General features: G+C 42.5%; 1 protein-coding gene across 9 annotated transcripts in view; it reads left to right on the top strand.

Moving 5' to 3' along the window:
- Window positions 1-19,323, top strand: part of DOCK3 (dedicator of cytokinesis 3) — a 711,442-nt gene that overhangs the window by 585,251 nt on the left and 106,868 nt on the right. For all 9 annotated transcript variants that reach the window (XM_057301776.2, XM_055109993.3, XM_034956564.4 and 6 more), the window contains exons 23-25: window positions 2,884-3,054; window positions 13,551-13,743; window positions 17,797-17,924. In XM_057301776.2, the coding sequence (XP_057157759.1) occupies window positions 2,884-3,054; window positions 13,551-13,743; window positions 17,797-17,924 (492 nt within the window). The remainder of the gene's footprint in view (window positions 1-2,883; window positions 3,055-13,550; window positions 13,744-17,796; window positions 17,925-19,323) is intronic.

Consider the following 19,323-nt stretch of genomic DNA (forward strand, 5'->3'; position numbering starts at 1 on the left):
TGTTTTCCTTCTTCTTCATAGGATGCATGCTCCTGGCCTGATACTTCTCATTCCAGTATCAAAAGCTATGAACCAGGAAACTTCTTCCTTAATACTTTTGATTCAATATATCTTTCCACTCATAACCTTATCTCCTTTTACCTTCAGAAGCATGACCTTAAGAAAAGTTCTATTGAAGAAGGTGAAAATAAAAAGTTTATTATTTCTTACTTGGTTATATTGTTTGTTCACAATGTGAGAGGCATGTAGGGGGTGTCATTGTGGGTTTTAGGGTGGCTCTTCACAAGGCATTCCAAAACAACACCACACTTTTCACTGCTGAGCTGTATCAGTTCCTTAGCAGGTAGCCACAAGGAGGAAAGAGAGGGCACGGTGGATCTTCTTGGTGATACAAACATGGTAATAACTTTTAGGATCTCTTTTTCTTACAGGTTTATTAACTTAAGCAAAAATGGACAGGGCAGCTGCTTCAGCCACAGTTAAGTGCTCCATTGTCTCTACACAGTATTAGGAGCACCTTTAAACCTTGAACAAATTCCACAGGCTCCACCTCTCACCTTCTATTCCACTCCTCTGCCCCGCTCTCCTTCCCCAGTTGAATCTGTCAGAGGTGGCCAGCATCACCTGGTCCTGACCAAGATGGTGCTGATCCAAAACTTCAAGAGGAGTGGGGAAGAGGGAAGTCAGGTACTCAGAGATGACTGGAAGTGGGTTTATGTTCCATGTCCTCATCCGGGTTTGCACGGAGACTTCTCTGACATCGGCCTTGTGCTCCTCTGCTAGTTGTCTTATATTGTGTAACCTAATAGAGGAAGCAAGCTCTCATGCCCAAAAGGTGCAAGTCACTTTGCTGTCTGGTTCTGCCTCCCTGAAACTGGTGAATGTTTCATGCCACTCATTACATCTCTTGTGGTAACTGTTTCAAACTTAAAAACCAAACAAAAAAACTTTTTAAAATTAGAGGAGTAGTATGGAGCACATAATTAGATTTGCCTACCTCTCAGGAGACCTAAAATTCCACTTTTCAAAAAAAATCTCATTTATTTTCCTGTCTTTACTTCCAGTGCTCCACGTAATTGCCGATCCTTCCTGCATCTTCCGGGGCTTGGGCATATGACAGTAAGATGCTCAACAAGTTCATTTTCTACTTCTATGCATAATACATTTTTGGTGAATCTTTCCAGGTCTTAATTCTTTTCATTTTCTGTATGACCTAACTGAGGAAACCATCCTGGCTTTCTTTTTTTTTGGAGACGGAGTCTTGCTCAGTTCACCAGGCTGGAGTGCAGTGGCGTGATCTCGGCTCACTGCAAGCTCCGCCTCCTGGGTTCACGCCATTCTCGTGCCTCAGCCTCCCGAGTACATCCTGGCTTTTTAGGCTGCTCCAAGAAGTTCTGTTCTATCCTTTACCTATAGGGATTCTAGTCCCTACCTATAAGGATTCGAGGGTGTCAGTTCTGACCCTGTCCCTCTTTTGTCCTCTGCTGAGCCCAGCAAGCCATCATCTTAATCATACAAAACCAAAATACCTAAAGGGGAAGGTCAGACCTGCTACCTAGCCATTTAGTTTGGAAAATGCAAACATTTATTTTCTTTGTTCCGATAGAAAATACCTCCTACTTCAGTGACTTCAAACTGGCATAACCTAATAAATGAAGCTAGCTCAGAAGTGTATACTTTCTGCTTCATGGGCCTGAAGAGTCACCACAATATAGACATATTAGAGCAGTGGCAGAGTCCAGCCTGCAAGTGTCTGGGTTTAGAAACTAACAGATATTTCAAGTTCTTTATAGACTAGGCATTAAAAAGCTACTAGAACAGAGGGTGTAGCATTTATGGAGATGAGGCCGCACACTAAATCCTTCTACAGAATCATCTGGTACAAGCCCTGTAAGACACATTTTTCTAAACTGGCATTCCCCAGTGCCAACTGAATTTTGTATGGGCCACAAAATATTAAGTTCTGCTTTTCCAAACCATCTAACAGCTGGATAGATCATGAAAGGTAGTTTGGGAATTGTTTCCTGTTTTATATTTCAAGTACCAGACTTCTGTTTGTTTCAGCCTTGCGTAAGTTTCTCTCCATTATTTCTGGCTTTTCAGTGTCTGGGAAATCTGTGGCATTTTTTTTTTAATTAGAAAACATAGTATTGGGTCTTGAATTTGTTCTCTTAAAAGAAAATTACTCTGTAAGCATGGGCCAAGCGTCAGGAACTCCTCAGAATCAGATTCTGCTCCCAAACATTTTGCAGAAGCTTCATCTTGTACCATTTATGAACTGCTTATAGCAGATGTCTTGGTGGGAAGAGGGTGGATACTGGATGTATCAGGCCTGTCAGCTGCTGTGCAGCCTGGGACAGGTTTTCTTCAGATTTCTGTGACCTCTGGTGAAAAAGGAGGAACTGTGTCAGGCCCCAGCTATACCTTAAAGATGTAGGAGACTCCTAAGTCTGAGGACTCCTCAGTCCTTTAGGACACTTCCTTCTTGCAGTAAACTTGAGTCTTTCTTACATCCTTGCCTTGTGACCCTTTTATTTCCAGACCTGAAAAAAATACAGAGAAACTTATTTTTTAAACTCTGAGTGTTCTTGAATTCAACTATTTCTATAACAGTCTATGGCTCCTTAATTCCAGAACCTCAGAAAACAGTTGTGAAATTATTTGATGATTCTTTCAGTAAGAAGGTAGCTGCTGCTTAGTGACAATTTGGATATTTGAGAAAAAATTTTTAAAAATAAAGTACCTATCTATCTCCATAGTTAGAATTGCCCAACACCTGATTTTGGTATAGAAACTGCTGTTACTTTGCCCCTTGTTTCCTGCTATGTGAGTTCCTGAGCATCTTCAACATCTCTCCATCACTTTTTCTCCCACACTTTTCAGGCCTTGGAGTACCTTTTCAAGTTCATTGTACAGTCACGGATCCTGTACTCACGAGCCACTTGTGGAATGGAAGAGGAACAATTCAGATCCAGTATCCAAGAACTTTTCCAGTCCATCCGGTTTGTGCTCAGTCTGGACAGCCGAAACTCAGAAACACTCCTTTTTACTCAGGTTCGCACACTGCAGGGAAGCTTTGATGCTGGGTTCCTCTTTCTCAGTGGGTGGTTTCTTTGTCCTCTGGTTTTCAGAGATGAAGAAGCCCTGCCAGGATCATGTGTGTTGGGTAAGGGATTATTTACAAGGAAATACCTGATACAACAAAATGCTGCTGTTACTGCAAATCTGGCTGTGCCTCAGCTGCCAGATGTAAAACAGCTCAGTGGCTTTATGTTGGAGAAGAAGCACAAATTTGTTCTGTGAACAGTCTTTAGACCAAGTTTATTTAGCTACCATACTACTTAGTTTTTTATGAACACCTTATTCATAGGAGATATTCAGAATGTATGGGGTATTTTATTTCCAGATTAATCATTGTATTAATGAAAATTGAGCACAGTGGCTCACGCCTGTAATCCTAGCACTTTGGGAGGCCAAGGTGGGCGGATTGCTTGAGCTCAGGAGTTCAAGACCAGCCTGGGCAACATGATGAAACCCCATCTCTACTAAAAATACAAAAAATTAGCTGGGTGTGCTAGCATGCACCTGTAGTCCCAGCTACTCAGGAGGCTGAGGCAGGAGAATTGCTTGAACCCGGGAGGCAGAGGTTGCAGTGAGCCAAGATCGCACCACTGCACTCCAGCCTGGGCAACAGACTGAGACTCTGTCTCCAAAAAGAAAAAGAAAAAAAAGAAAATTTAGATTAGCTTTTGTCCATTCCAGAAGTTGAATGAAATAATTTGAAAAACAGTAGGAGTAACTAGGAATCTTTGGCTAAGAATTAAGATTAAATTAGGATCAGAGGGCTGGCAAGATGGCCAAATAGGAACAGCTCCGGACTGCAGCTCCCAGCGAGATCAACACAAAAGGCAGGTGATTTCTGCATTTCCAACTGAGGTACCCGGCTCATCTCATTGGGACTGGCTAGACAGTGGGTGCACCCATGGAGAGCAAGCAGAAGGAGGGTGGGGCGTCGCCTCACCTGGGAAGTACAAGGGGTTGGGGAACTCCCTCCCCTACCCAAGGGAAGCTGGGAGAGACTGCCTTGAGGAACAGTGCATTCCGGCCCAGATACTACGCTTTTCCCATGGTCTTTGCAACCTGCAGACCAGGAGATTCCCTCAGGTGCCTACACCACCAGGGCCCTGGGTTTCAAACAGAAAACTGGGCTGCTGTTTGGGCAGACACTGAGCTAGCTGCAGGAGTTTTTTTCATACCCCAGTGGAGCCTGGAATGTCAGCGAGACAGAACCGTTCACTCCCCTGGAAAGGGGGCTGAAGCCAGGGAGACAAGCGGTCTAGCTCAGTGAATCCCACCCCCACGGAGCCCAGCAAGTTAAGATCCACTGGCTTGAAATTCTCACTGCCAGCACAGCAGTCTGATGTCGATCTGGGACACTCAAGCTTGGTCAGGGGAGGAGCATCCACCATTACAGAGGCTTGAGTAGGCAGTTTTCCCCTCACAGTGTAAAAAAAAAGCTGACAGGAACTTTGGACAAGGCAGAGCCCACCACAGTGCTGCCAAGCCACTGTAGCCAGACTCCCTCTCTAGATTCCTCCTCTGTGGGCAGGGCATCTCTGAAAGAAAGACAGCAGGCCCAGTCAGGGGCTTCTAGATCCAACTCCCATCTCCCTGGGACAGAGCACCTCGGGGAAGGGACAGCTGTGGGTGCAGCTTCAGCAGACTTAAATGTTCCTGCCTGCCAGCTCTGAAGGGAATGGGAGATCTCCCAGCACAGTGCTCGAGCTCTGCTAAGGGACAGACTGTCTCCTTAAGTGGATCCCTTACCCCCGTGCCTCCTGACTGGGAGACATCTCCCAGTAGGGGATGACAGACACCTCATACAGGAGAGCTCTGGCTGGCATCTGGTGGGTGCCCCTCTGGGACGAAGCTTCCAGAGGAAGGAATAGGCAGCAATCTTTGCTGTTCTGCAGCCTCTGCTGGTGATACCCAGGCAAACAGGGTCTGAAGTGGACCTCCAGCAAACCCCAGCAGACCTCTAACAGAGGGGCCTGACTATTAGAAGAAAAACTAACAAACAGAAAGGAATAGCATCAACATCAACAAAAAGGACATCCACACAGAAACCCTATCCGAAGGTCAACAACATCAAACACCAAAGGTAGATAAATCCAGGAAGACAAAGAAAAACCAGTGCAAAAAGGCTGAAAATTCCAAAAAACCAGAACGCCTCTTCTCCTCCAGAGGATCACAACTCCTAGCCAGCAAGGTAACAAACCTGGACAGAGAATGAGTTTGATGAATTGACAGAAGTAGGCTTCAGAAGGTGGGTAATAACAAACTCCCCCAAGCTAAAGGAGCATGTTCTAACCCAATGCAAGGAAGCTAAGAACCTTGAAAAAAGGTTAGAGGAATTGCTAACTACAATAACTAGTTTAGAGAAGAACGTAAATGACCTGATGGAGCTGAAAAACACAGCACGAGAACTTTGTGAAGCATACAGAAGTATCAATAGCCAAATTGATCAAGTGGAAGAAAGGATATCAGAGATTGAAGATCAACTTACTGAAATAAGTCGTGAAGACAAGATTAGAGAAAAAAGAATGAAAAGGAATGAACAAAGCCTCCAAGAAATATGGGACTATGTGAAAAGACCAAACCTATGTTTGATTGGTGTACCTGAAAGTGACAGGGAGAATGGAACCAAGTTGGAAAACACTCTTCAGGATATTATCCAGGAGAACTTCCCCAACCTAGCAAGACAGGCCAACATTCAAATTCAGGAAATACAGAGAACACCACAAAGATACTATTTGAGAAGAGCAACCCCAAGACACATAATCGTCAGAATCACCAAGATTGAAATGAAGGAAAATATGTTAAAGGCAGCCAGAGAGAAAGGTCAGGTTACCCGCAAAGAGAAGCCCATCAGACTAAGAGCAGATCTCTCTGCAGAAACCCTACAAACCAGAAGAGAGTGGGGGCCAATATTCAACATTCTTAAAGAAAAGAATTTTCAACCCAGAATTTCATATCCAGCCACACTAAGCTTCATAAGTGAAGGAGAAATAAAATCTTTTACAGACAAGCAAATGCTGAGAGATTTTGTCACCACCAGGCCTGCCTTACAAGAGCTCCTGAAGGAAGCACTAAATATGGAAAGGAAAAACCGGTACCAGCCACTGCAAAAACATACCAAATTATAAGGATCATCGACACTATGAAGAAACTGCATCAACTAACGGGCAAAATAACCAGCTAGCATCATAATGACAGGATGAAATTCACACATAACTATATTAACCTTAAATGTAAATGGGCTAAATGCCCCAATTAAAAGACACAGACTGGCAAATTGGATAAAGAGTCAAGACCCATCAGTGTGTTGTATTCAGGAGACCCATCTCACATGCAAAGACACACATAGGCTCAAAATACAGGGATGGAGGACTATTTACCAAGCAAATGGAAAACCAAAAAAAGCATGGGTTGCAATCCTAGTATCTGATAAAACAGACTTTAAACCAACAAAGATCATAAAAGACAAGGATATTACATAATGGTAAAGGGATCAATGCAACAAGAAGTGCTAATTATCCAAAATATATATGCACCCATTACAGGAGCACCCAGGTTCATAGAGCAAGTTCTTAGAGACCAATAAAGAGACTTAGACTCCCACACAATAATAGTGGGAGACTTTAACATCCCACTGTCAGTATTAGATCAGTGAGACAGAAAATTGACAAGGATATTCAGAACTTGAAATCAGCTCTGGACCGAGTAGACCTGATAGACATCTGCAGAACTCTCCTCCCCAAATCAACAGAATATACATTCTTCTCAGCACCACATTGCACATATTCTAAAACTGACCACGTAATTGGAAGTAAAACACTCTTCGGCAAATGCAGAAGAACAGAAATCATAACAGTCTCTCAGACCACAGTACAATCAAATTAGAACTCAGGATTAAGAAACTCACTCAAAACCACACAACTACATGGAAACTGAACAACCTGCTCCTGAATGACTACTGGGTACATAACGAAATTAAGGCAGAAGTTCTTTGAAACCAGTGAGAACAAAGACACAACATACCAGAACCTCTGGGACACAGCTAAAGCAGTGTTTAGAGGGAAATTTATAGCACTAAATGCCCACAGGAGAAAGCGGGAAATATCTAAAATCGACACCCGAACATCACAGTTAAAAAAACTAGAGAAGCAAGAGCAAACAAATTCAAAAGCTAACAGAAGACAAGAAATAACTAGCCGGGCTTGGTGGCTCACACCTGTAATCCCAGCACTTTGGGAGGCTGAGGCGGGCAGATCATGAGGTCAGGAGATCAAGACCATCCTGGCCAACATGGTGAAACCCCGTCTCTACTAAAAATACAAAAAATTAGCCGGACATGGTGGCGGGTATGTGTAGTCCCAGCTACTAGGGAGGCTGAGGCAGGAGAATGGCCTGAACCTGGGAGGCGGGGCTTGCAGTGAGCCAAGATCGCGCCACCGCACTCCAGCCTGGGTGACAGAGTGAGACTCAGTCTCAAAAAATAAATAAATAAATAAATAAATAAATAACTTAGATCAGAACAGAGACACAAAGAATCCTTGAAAAAATTAATGAATCTGGAAGCTGGTTTTTTGAAAAGATTAACAAAATAGATAGACTGCTAGCCAGACTAATGAAGAAAAGAGAGAAGAATCAAATAGACACAACAAAAAATATGATAAAGGGGCAATCACCACTGATCCCACAGAAACAGAAACTACCATCAGAGAATACTATAAACACCTCTGTGCAAATAAACTAGAAACTCTAGAAGAAATTTATAAATTCCTGGACACATGCACCGTCCCAAGACTAAACCAGGAAGAAGTTGAACCCCTGAATAGACCAATAATAAGATCTGAAATTGAGGTAGAAATTAGCAGCGTACAACCAAAAAAATCCCAGGACCAGACGGATTCACAGCCAAATTCTACCAGAGGTACAAAGAGGAGGTGATACCATTCCTTCTGAAACTATTCCAAACAATAGAAAAAGAGGGACTCCTCCCGAACTCATTTTATGAATCCAGCATCATCCTGATACCAAACCTGGCAGAGACACAACAAAAACAGAACATTTCAGGCCACTATCCCTGATGAACATCGATGCGAAAATCCTCAATAAAATACTGGCAAACCGAATCCAGCAGCACATCAAAAAGCTTATCCACCACAATCAAGTCAGCTTCATCCCTGGGATGTAAGGCTGGTTCAACCTACACAAAAAAATAAATGTAATCCATCACATAAACAGAACCAATGACAAAAACTACTTTATTATCTCAACAGATGCAGAAAAGGCCTTCAATAAAATTCAACATCACTTCATGCTAAAAACTCTCAATAAACTAGGTATTGATGGGACGTATCTCAAAGTAATAAGAGCTATTTATGACAAACCCACAGCCAATATACTGAATGGGTAAAAGCTGGAAACGTTCCCTTTGAAAACCAGCACAAGACAAGGATGCCCTCTCTCACCACTCCTATTCAACATAGTATTGGAAGTTCTGGCCAGGGCAGTCAGGCAAGAGAAAGAAATAAAGGGCATTCAAATAGGAAGAGAGGAAGTGAAATTGTCTCTGTTTACAGATGACATGATTATATATTTAGAAAACCCCATTGTCTCAGCCCCAAATCTCCTTAAGCTGATAAGCAACTTCAGCAAAGTCTCAAGATACAAAATCAATGTGCAAAAATCACAAGCATTCCTATACACCAATAATAGACAAACAGAGAGCCAAATCATGAGTGAACGCCCCTTTACAATTGCTACAAAGATAATAAAATACCTATGAATACAACTTAGAAGGGATATGAAGGAACTCTTGAAGGAGAACTACAAACCACTGCTCAAGGAAATAAGAGAGGACACAGACAAATGGAAAAACATCCCATGCTCATGGATAGGAAGAATCAATATCGTGAAAATGGCCATACTGCCCAAAGTAATTTATAGAGTCAATGCCATCCCCATCAAGCTACCACTGACTTTCTTCACAGAATTAGAAAAAACTACTTTAAAGTTCATATGGAACCAAAAAAGAGCCCGCGTTGCCAAGTCAATCCTAAGCCAAAAGAACAAAGCTGGAGGCATTATACTACCTGACTTCAAACTATACTACAAGGCTACAGTAACCAAAACAGCATGGTACTGGTACCAAAACAGATATATAGACGAATGGAACAGAACAGAGGCCTCAGAAATAACACCACACATCTACAATCATCTGATCTTTGACAAACCTGACAAAAGAAGCAATGGGGAAAGGATTCCCTATTTAATAAATGGTGTTGGCAAACTGGCTAGCCATATGCAGAAAATTGAAACTGGACCCCTTCCTTACACCTTATACAAAAATTAACTCAAGATGTATTAAAGACTTAAACATAAGACCTAAAACCATAAAAACCCTAGAAGAAAATCTAGGCAATACCATTCAGGACATAGGCATAGGCAAAGATTTCATGACTAAAACACCAAAAGCAATGGCAACAAAAGCCAAAATTGACAAATGGAATCTGATTAAACTAAAGAGCTTCTGCACAGCAAAAGAAGCTATCATCAGAGTGAACAGGCAAGCTATAGAATAGGAGAAAATTTTTGCCATCTATCCATCTGACAAACGGCAAATATCCAAAATCTACAAAGAACTTAAACAAATTTACAAGAAAAAACCATCAAAAAGTGGGCAAAGGATATGAACAGACACTTCTCAAAAGAAGACATTTATGCAGCCAGCCAACATATGAAAAAAAGCTCATCATCACTGGTCATTAGAGAAATGCAAATCAAAACCACAATGAGATACCATCTCACACTAGTTAGAATGGCGATCATTAAAAAGTTAGGAAACAACAGATGCTGGAGAGGATGTGGAGAAATAGGAATGCTTTTACACCGTTGGTGGAAGTGTAAATTAGTTCAACCATTGTGGAAGACCGTGTGGCGATTCCTCAAGGATCTAGAACTAGAAATACATTTGACCCAGCGATCCCATTACTGGCTATAAACCCAAAGGATTATAAATCATTCTACTATAAAGACACATGCGCACGTATGGTCTTTTTCTTTCTTCTTTTTTTTTTTTTTTTTTGAGATGGAGTTTCACTCTTGTTGCCCAAGCTGGAGTGCAATGGAGCGATCCCAGCTCACTGCGACCTCCAGCTCCCGTGTTCAAGCGATTCTCCTGCCTCAGCCTCCTGACTAGCTGGGATTACAGGCACATGCCACCATGTTCAGCTAATTTTTTCATTTTTTATTAGAAATGGGGTTTCATCCTGTTTGCCAGGCTAGTCTCGAACTCCTGACCTCAGGTGATCCACCTGCCTCAGCCTCCCAAAGTGCTGGGATTACAGGCATGAGCCACCGCACCCAGCCACACACATAGGTTTATTGCAGCACTGTTGACAATAGCAAAGATTTGGAACCAACCCAAATGCCCATCAGTCATAGACTAGATAAAGAAAATGTGGCACATATACACCATGGAATACTATGCAGCCATAAAAAAGGATGAGTTTATGTCCTTTGCAGGGACATGGATGAAGCTGGAAACCATCATTCTCAGTCAACTAACACAGGAACAGAAAACCAAACACCACATGTTCTCATTCATAAGTGGGAGGTAAACAATGAGAACACATGGACACAGGGAGGGGAACATTACACACCTGGGCCTGTTGGGGGTCGGGGGACTAGGGGAGGGATAGCATTAGGAGAAATACCTAATGTAGATGATGGGTTGATGGGTGCAGCACACCACCATGGCACATGTATACTTACGTAACAAACCTGCACGTTCTGCACATGTATCCCAGAGCTTAAAGTATAATAAATAATTAAAACTTCAAAAAAAGATTAGATTAGATTCAATATTAGAAATATCAGTATGGGAAGAAAATTTGCTTTCTTATATTAAAACTACCTGACCAATCACCTGAGCCCAAGAAGTTAAGGCTACAGTGAGCTGTGATTGCACCACTGCACTCCAGCCTGGGCAACAGAGTGAAACTCTGTCTCAAAAACAAACAAAACTGCCTGGCCAGCTAATCTGTTACCTTTCCACACAGCCTTACCCTAGAACAAATCAAGAATTCATTACCCCAGTCAAAAGGGAAGTATTTTTCCTTACAAATGAATGTCAGAATTTTTATGTAATGGTGTATAGTTCTTCAACTTTTTGAAGCTAAATATTACACCAAAACCTGTCAGCAAAGATCAGACAGCCTCTCTCATGTCCAGTCATTCAGTCACTGCCAGGTATATTGTTAGCCCAAGTATATATTTAAACTCTGCCTCATTTAAGTTTAAAATAGTCTACTTTTTTGTTTTCCGCTTGCCTCTGTGTTGCCTCTTGATACCAGTTGCCTATAGGTTTCTCAGCCCAGAGGACAGGTGATCAACTGGGAGTACCTTAAGGCTTCCTTGACTCTGTAAGGGAGTGGACTCTATAAGGGAGTCTATAAGGAACTCTATAAGGGAGTACCTGAAGGCTTCCAGGTGCTTCTGTAAGAAAGACACCTGTGATCTCCCCTTCTAAGTACCTTAAGCTGCTCATCTTCCTTTTTGATTCCCCTCCCACAGCCAAAATATGGAGAGATTAGAGGTAGCTAGCAAAGCAATGCAGATATGCTTTCTGGGAACTTTGTAACACAGTAATGCCCTGTACTGAGTGGCACACTCCTACTACATCAAGATAAATAGCTTAGATCTGGTCTCGGCTAAGACCTGTGTGAGAATCAGACCTTCTTCTTTGGTGCAAGGCTCATGTTTCCTGAGTTTCACAACTCTCTCTCTCTCTCACTGTCTCTCTCTCTCTCTATATATATATATATATATTTATTTATACATATAATAATATACATATATATGCATATATATACATAATATATATATGTATATTATTCAGTTAGACTTTATATCTTTGATTATGACCACTAGAAGATGTCAGGGTGTGAGAGTCCTTCTGTCCTGGTGTCTAAGTACAGGATATTTTACCATTTAAGAGAGCAAATGAGTTACTGTTTGTTATTGATTATAAAGCACCTACTTTACCACTCCTTTGTCTTTTATATCTAAGCTGCCAACGATATGTTTTGTTCTGATTCTAATTACTGCAAAACAATCTCCTTGATATTCCAGGGTGTTATAAATCTGCAGATAGAATTCATATAAGTTCTCCAATTGGGCCTGGCCCGAATAAAGACCACAGCACAAGCCTGTTTTCCATGGCATAAATTTTCACTCACTGTAAGCCAGTGTCTGTTGCCTGATGGAGCAGTCAAGAAAACAGCCTTCCCTCCCCAACCTGCCATTTGGGAAGGGGGCATTCTCACCTTTTTGTCTCAAGATGGCACTCCATTTCTCTTTGTAAATCCTGAGTTAATGGCATAAGGGGACTGAGAAGTGAAAAGAGTCTTCATGCTGCTTCCACTTAGACAAGAGAAAATAATAAGAACCAGCATGTATCAAAGGCCTATTGTGTTCCAGGCACTCTACTAGAAACTTTATGTAAAAATTTCCCTCATACCAGTATCAAGACATAAGTAATAGCATCATCCCCATTTTATAGATGGGGAAACAGAGAATTAGGCAGTAACTTGCCAAAGTTTGTGTGTCAGGTAAGTGGTAAAGCTTGGATTTGAACTCGTGTCTAATTCCAAAACCCATTCTCTTTTTCCTATAGTGCTCTGCCTCCCAAAGGCTTTGGAACTGTTCTATTATCAGATTGTTCTCAAGAAACTACCTTATGGTCTGCCAGAGCTTACATCCTAGAAGAAAAGCCTAACATGCACACTCCCACTCCCCTTGCTTGGGTGTTTAGGTGGCTGAACTCTAAGCCCACGTCAACAGTCCTCAAGAGTTTATGGCTAACTAAATACACACATTTCCCATCCTCTTGAATTTACTCTTGAGACTACCAGGCATCACTTATGAAGAAAATAATTTATGAAGTCTTCATATTTCATGGTTGCAAATGAGAATCTCTATTCTGGGGAAATGGTACAGCTCTCAGAACTGGATCACTGGCTGCAGGGCTGTGAGCAGAGTTCAGCTGGTGCTGCTTGAAGGAACTCAGCTCTCTCTGCCATACTTTCTTGAGTTTGGAACCAAAATTGGAAAGTTAAGAACTTGATCATAGAGACAAACAAAAATCTAAATCCATTTTATGAACAAAAACAACTGTGGATCTTAAGCCACATTGAGCAGATTTTTCTTTATACCCCATTCTCTTGCCAGCAAATGCTATATGCAAGTTATGAAAGCCTCCAATTGCCTGGATCCCAGTAAATTATCTTGTTTTGGTTTCCTTTTTGGTTTTTCTTGCTCCATGCCTGAGTGCTGTAGTCAGTGGCCAGGGAGGAGCCCACCGAAGGCAGAGATGCTGCAGTGCCTTCTCAGCCTCTCACCACCTTGTATCATTGTCTGAGCATGAAAGATAGACACACACCCTAACTCTGTGCTAACCACAGCTTCATTTGCTTCTGCAGGCTGCACTCCTCAATTCTTTCCCAACCATCTTTGATGAGCTTCTGCAAATGTTCACCGTGCAAGAGGTGGCAGAGTTTGTGAGAGGGACACTGGGGAGCATGCCCAGCACTGTGCACATTGGGCAGTCAATGGACGTGGTCAAGCTGCAGTCCATTGCCAGGACAGTGGATAGCCGCCTGTTTTCTTTCTCAGGTAAATCAAGTTGGGATGAGAGTCCTCCTTCCTTCCAGGGGTGATAGCAAAGTGATAATCAAAGGATCCATTTCCTCAACTATTATGCAAGAAACCAGTGACCCTTAAGATACAGAATTTTTTGATAAACTATAATAGAGAATGCAGCCAAGACCTAGGCCTACTGCCTTACTCACAGTTTATTCCTAGGAATCCACACATGCGGGCATGTCACTGGGGTGGTGCTGAGTCCATTCAGGCTACTGTAACAGAATACCATAGACTGGGTGGCATGTAAACAGCAAACTTTCTCATAGTTCTGGAGGTTAGGAAGTCTAAGATCAAAGCACCAGTAGATTCAATGTCTGGTGAGACCCACTTCCTGGTTCATAGACAGCTGTCTTCTCTCTGTGTTCTCACATAGCAGAAGGGGCAAGGCAGCTCTCTGGGGTCTTTTTTTTTAAAAGGTCGCTAATCTTGTTCATGAGGGCCCTGCCTCCAGACCCACAGCTTCCAAGAACAGAGCCTGCCATACCCTCAGGAAAGGAAGGAGAGGAAAAGAGAAGGGACTATCTCAAGGAAATAAGGATAAGCCAAGAAAATAAAAGAGGCCCTACAGATCACTTGAGGTCAGGAGTTCAAGACTAGCCTGGCAAACAGGGTGAAACCCTATCTCTACTGAAAATACAAAAAATTAGCTAGGCATGGTGGCAGGCACCTGTAATCCCAGCTACTCAGGAGGCTGAGGCAGGAGAATTGCTCGAACCCAGGAGGCGGAGGTGGCAGTAAGCCAAGATCACGCCATTGTACTCAAGCCTGGGCAACAGAGCAAGACTGTCTCAGGAAAAAAAAAAAAAAAAGGCCCTGAAAGGGGGCCCTGAGGACCCTGTGCTTTCTTGTTTCCTTGCCATACCATTCGATACCTTTTCCAGTCTTTGGAGAACCAACAAGGATTAGAGAGAGAAATGGACAGGGAGCTCTTTATGCTCCCCAAGGGGTCAGGACAATCTAATATACTAGCAGCCTAGTCTGTCTTTCACAAAGAACTTCTGGTTTTATTCCTGAAGCCACATCATATGTGATCAAGTTCTGCCTTGCAGGGACAACCAAATGCTCAATGGCCATATATTAAGATCAATATGAGCCTGATTCTTTAAGAATAATATCACTGTGCTAGGATAAACTTCTGAGGCACAGAAATAAATCTGAAACACCAGCAAAACAATTATTAGAATTTTTATAATTTTTGGTGGTTAATTTTTTAGGTTTGACTTTTTTTTTTTTTTGAGATGGAGTCTCGCTCTGTTGCCCAGGCTAGAGTCCAGTGGCATGATCTCAGCTCACCGCAGCCTCCGCCTCCCAGGTTGAAATGATTCTCCTGCCTCAGCCTCCCAAGTAGTTGGGACTACAGGCATGCACCACCATGCCTGGCTAATTTTTTTTTTTTTTTTTTTTTGTATTTTTAGTAGAGACGGGGTTTCACCATATTGGCCAGGCTGGTCTCGAATTCCTGACCTCATGATCCGCCCGCCTCAGCCTCCCAAAGTGCTGGGATTACAGGTGTGAGACACCGCGCCCGGCCAGGTTTGACTTTTAACGTGTAAGAACAGAAATTTCTCAGCCCACTGCTACACACATTTGTAATACTAAATAGATGTTCCCTTTGACTTAGCTCTGCCAGCGTATGATATTGCTAGTAGTAGTAAAGCTGCCACCAAGAAAGTCATCTTTTTTCCACCAGGAACTGTTTATGCTGGTAAACAGTTCTCTCTTCTCCAGCTCCTATACTGAAGATTTTATTAATGGTTTGGGGCACACTGTCACTGAAGGCCACTGTACACACTTGAGCTTTGTGCACTGCTTGAAGAAAATGCTTTTGGCCGGGCACGGTGGCTCACGCCTGTAATCCCAGCACTTTGGGAGGCCAAGGTGTGTGGATCACGACATCAGGAGATCGAGACATCCTGGCTAACATGGTGAAACCCTGTCTCTACTAAAAATACAAAATTTAGCCAGGCATGGTGGTGGGCGCCTGTAGTCCCAGCTACTCAGGAAGCTGAGGCAGGAGAATGGCGTGAACCCAGGAGGCAGAATTTGCAGTGAGCCGAGATCGCGCCACCGCACTCCAGCCTGGGCGACAGAGTGAGACTCTGTCTCCAAAAAAAAAAAAAAAAAAAAAGAAAATGCTTTCAAAATATATGGGAAGGGGAACAGCAGACTGCTCTCACTGACATACTTTATTTCTAATATCTCTGCATGTACTTGCTGCTTCACACAAACACTTCAGAAAAATTTTCTTAATATTTATGTGGCCCTGGACTATGTAATTGGATTTTAGATGACAAACAGCACCAAAATTTCATTTGCATCTCACTTTCATTGAATGCCTGAGTTGCAGCATCTTCCCTGAAGCAAAAGGTTCTTTACCAGTGATGTCCTTTAACCAGCACTGGTATTCTCAAAGTATAAGTTTGGTCTCTTCTTCAGCAGGCTCTAGTAACTAACCACTGTTTTTTTCTGTAAGCAGCTATTGGTTGTTACAAAAACTAAGTATGTTGGTATTTTCATCTACATAGTGCAGTATCAACTTTTTTTATTCAAGCAGCCTTTTAAATCTAGACTAGCTAGTATTCTATTCTGTTTGAACATATTCTAAGCATTTGACAAGGCAGTGCCCAAATCTCTTATATGTCATGTACTTTGTCTTTACTGAAAAAGATTTGCTGTCTGAATTTCATATGGAACTCTTAACAAAGGACAGATATGAACGATAAATCTAAAATGCGATGGCTTGTTTGTGTTACTGATAATCTGACTAAATCATGCTGGCCAGATATGATGGGACCTGCAGAGTCACACAATCACTGACCACGTAGGAATACAGGGTGCCAGAAACGCATTCACACTTGTATTTCACATGTCTCCTAACCTTCCTTGTGAAGTAAATGTATTATAGAAGAGGCCCTTACACCCCATTCTACAGATGAGGAAAATAAAGCTCGTGAGAGAAGTCAACTTGCCTGAGGTCTCAGAATGGGTTAATAAGGGAGCTTGAAGTAGGACAGCCTTCCTGAATTTAGGATTCTAAATATAGTCAGCTCCTGATGAAAGTGCTATTCGGTAACACTGGGAGAAATCATTTGAAGTGTTCAGTAGGATTGGTGATAAATGTTGGCTAATTATCAAAGTCTTGTTACAAGACAAAGGTCATGCTTCAATTGTGTTCATTGCTGTGTACACACTGAGCAGCAATCTAACAAGCCTGTGGGGGAAAGGGAGCAGGCCTGTTGGCTGTGGCAAGGTAAACACTCACAGGGGTGGAAGTGTCAGACTACCTATCTAGCCAGGGCATAAAGAGGGACAATCTATAATCCATTTCAAGCCTGTGAGTTCAGTCAGCGTAGTTCATACTAAGTATACCATTTAAATGGAATTTTCACTGTAAACTGTGCTTCTAATTTGGAGTCTAATCATTAAAGAGATTTCATTTGGGACCAGGTGTGGTGGCTCACACCTGTAATCTTAGCATTTGGGGAGGACAAGGAGGGAGGATCGCTTGAGCCCAGGAGTTCAAGACTAGCTGGGCAGCATAGTGAGACCTCATCTCTACAAAGAATTAAAAAATTATCCGAGTGTGGTGCCATACACCTGTGGTCCCATCTGCATGGGAGGCTGAGGAAGGAGGATTGCTCTAGCAATCCAAAAAGTTGAAGCTGCAGGGAGCCATGATTATGCCCCTGCATTCCAGCCTGGGTGACAGAATGAGACCCTGTTTCCAAAAAAAGATACTTCATTTAGAAGCAGACTCCTAACATTCATCCTGCACAAAATGTCATGGATGCTTGGTATTGAAATGAGAACAAAGGAAAGATGGAAGAATAATGTCATGTGATGGCTTATAATCTCCAGGCAGTGAGCTTTCAGGCCCTTGTAAGGTAAGGAGATTACCTTCACTTTTGCTCTAGTCTGAACCCCACCTGCTTTGAGAATAGCTAAGTCCCACAGTGCCACTGGCTTCCTGCAGTAGCTAGTTCTCCTCTAAAGTTTTCTTCACCTTTGTATTTTCTCTCCCAGAATCCCGCCGCATCCTGCTTCCTGTGGTTCTCCATCACATTCACCTTCACCTGAGGCAGCAGAAAGAGCTGCTAATTTGCTCAGGGATTCTTGGCAGCATCTTCTCCATCGTCAAGACCAGCTCTCTGGTAGTGGCCCCACACCCACTCCACCCTGTTCAGCTCTTCCCTAGTCTTGTGTTACTTTAGCCAGAGGCAGACCAACAGAGATCGCTTTGTACACTTTTCAGTCACAGATGCTTTCATCAGTGACAGGAAGGTGCCCAAGTGAATGGAGTCCTGTGTGTTCCCAGCAGGTTTCTCAGTACAACACATTCTTGCTATTTTTAAAGGTTGCACTACCATAAATCTACCCAGAAATATAGTTATCTGTAGTACCACAAAGCCCAATTCTGTGTCATGCTGTTTCCATCAATAGGTTTTAATTCTGGATTCTTGGGAGTTTTCTGAGAATATTCAGGCATGAGCACAGGGAGGCAGACCCAGACTTGAGAGGTAGCTTGCTTATTCGGCTCTTCTGTTAGCTTCCTGACAGCTTGATTCCACCCATATGGCGTTCCTATACTGTGCCAAATGAGGTCAGGCATACGAGAGGTTAATGTTGCCCACCAGAGCTCTGAGCCTCAGAGGATGGTAGAATTGTGCTTTAGGGGTCGGGTTTCAACTGATATTGCTTTTACCCATTTTCTTTCCTCTCTATTTTTTCTTTTTAAAAGAAATCGGTGGTAAGAGGGGATGAACTGAGGTAGGGAAAGAGAGAAGGAAAGATATGAATTAGGCACGGGTGAGGGTAGGAATTTATTTTAATGATACTTATTTCATGTACTTTTGATAATAGAAGAAAGGCATATTACTTATAGAAAATTCAGAAACTATAGAAAAGCATAAGGAAAGAAATGTAGAACAAAAATGGATTTTTAAATTATACCATTTTATTAGGTTGCTAGAGAATAGAATTTCACATGCATTTAAAATGAAGGGCAGTTGCCAGGTGATAAGAATATACAAGGATAGGCTATCCACATGGAGTGGGAGAGGCACCTTAAAAAAAGAGTATATTTTGTTCGAGCAGGGAACAGGGACTCAATAGGATACTCTGATGTTCAAACTTAAAGTGCCATCTGGTGACAGGGGTCTAGCTTGGCAGAGAGTGACTATGATGGTGATAATGGCCCTATTATTTGATCTTGGCTCCAGGTAAGACTTGGCAGCTCTTCTTCCCACCAGGCCTCAGAGAAGCCACACCAAGCACATAAGATCTACTCTCGTAGCTCAAGGTTGTATTGAGGGGGTGGACAGCTTATTGCTAAAGGAAGGAGAGAAATTGAAGCAAAAAAAGAGGAGGAATGGAACACAAGTGGGAACCAGTAAAGACTTGGAGGTGACGGTTTGGTTGTGTTTGTGGGGCTAGAGTCAGTGTAATTAGTTGCTTATAACTACCCAAAGATACATCACTGGTAAGTGTTATGATCAGTTCGACAGATAGGAAAGATGACTTTGGTCCCAAGAGCTGCTCAAATTCTTCATG

Source organism: Pan paniscus, chromosome 2 (genome assembly GCF_029289425.2).
Source record: "Pan paniscus chromosome 2, NHGRI_mPanPan1-v2.0_pri, whole genome shotgun sequence".
Classification (NCBI taxonomy): domain Eukaryota; kingdom Metazoa; phylum Chordata; class Mammalia; order Primates; family Hominidae; genus Pan; species Pan paniscus.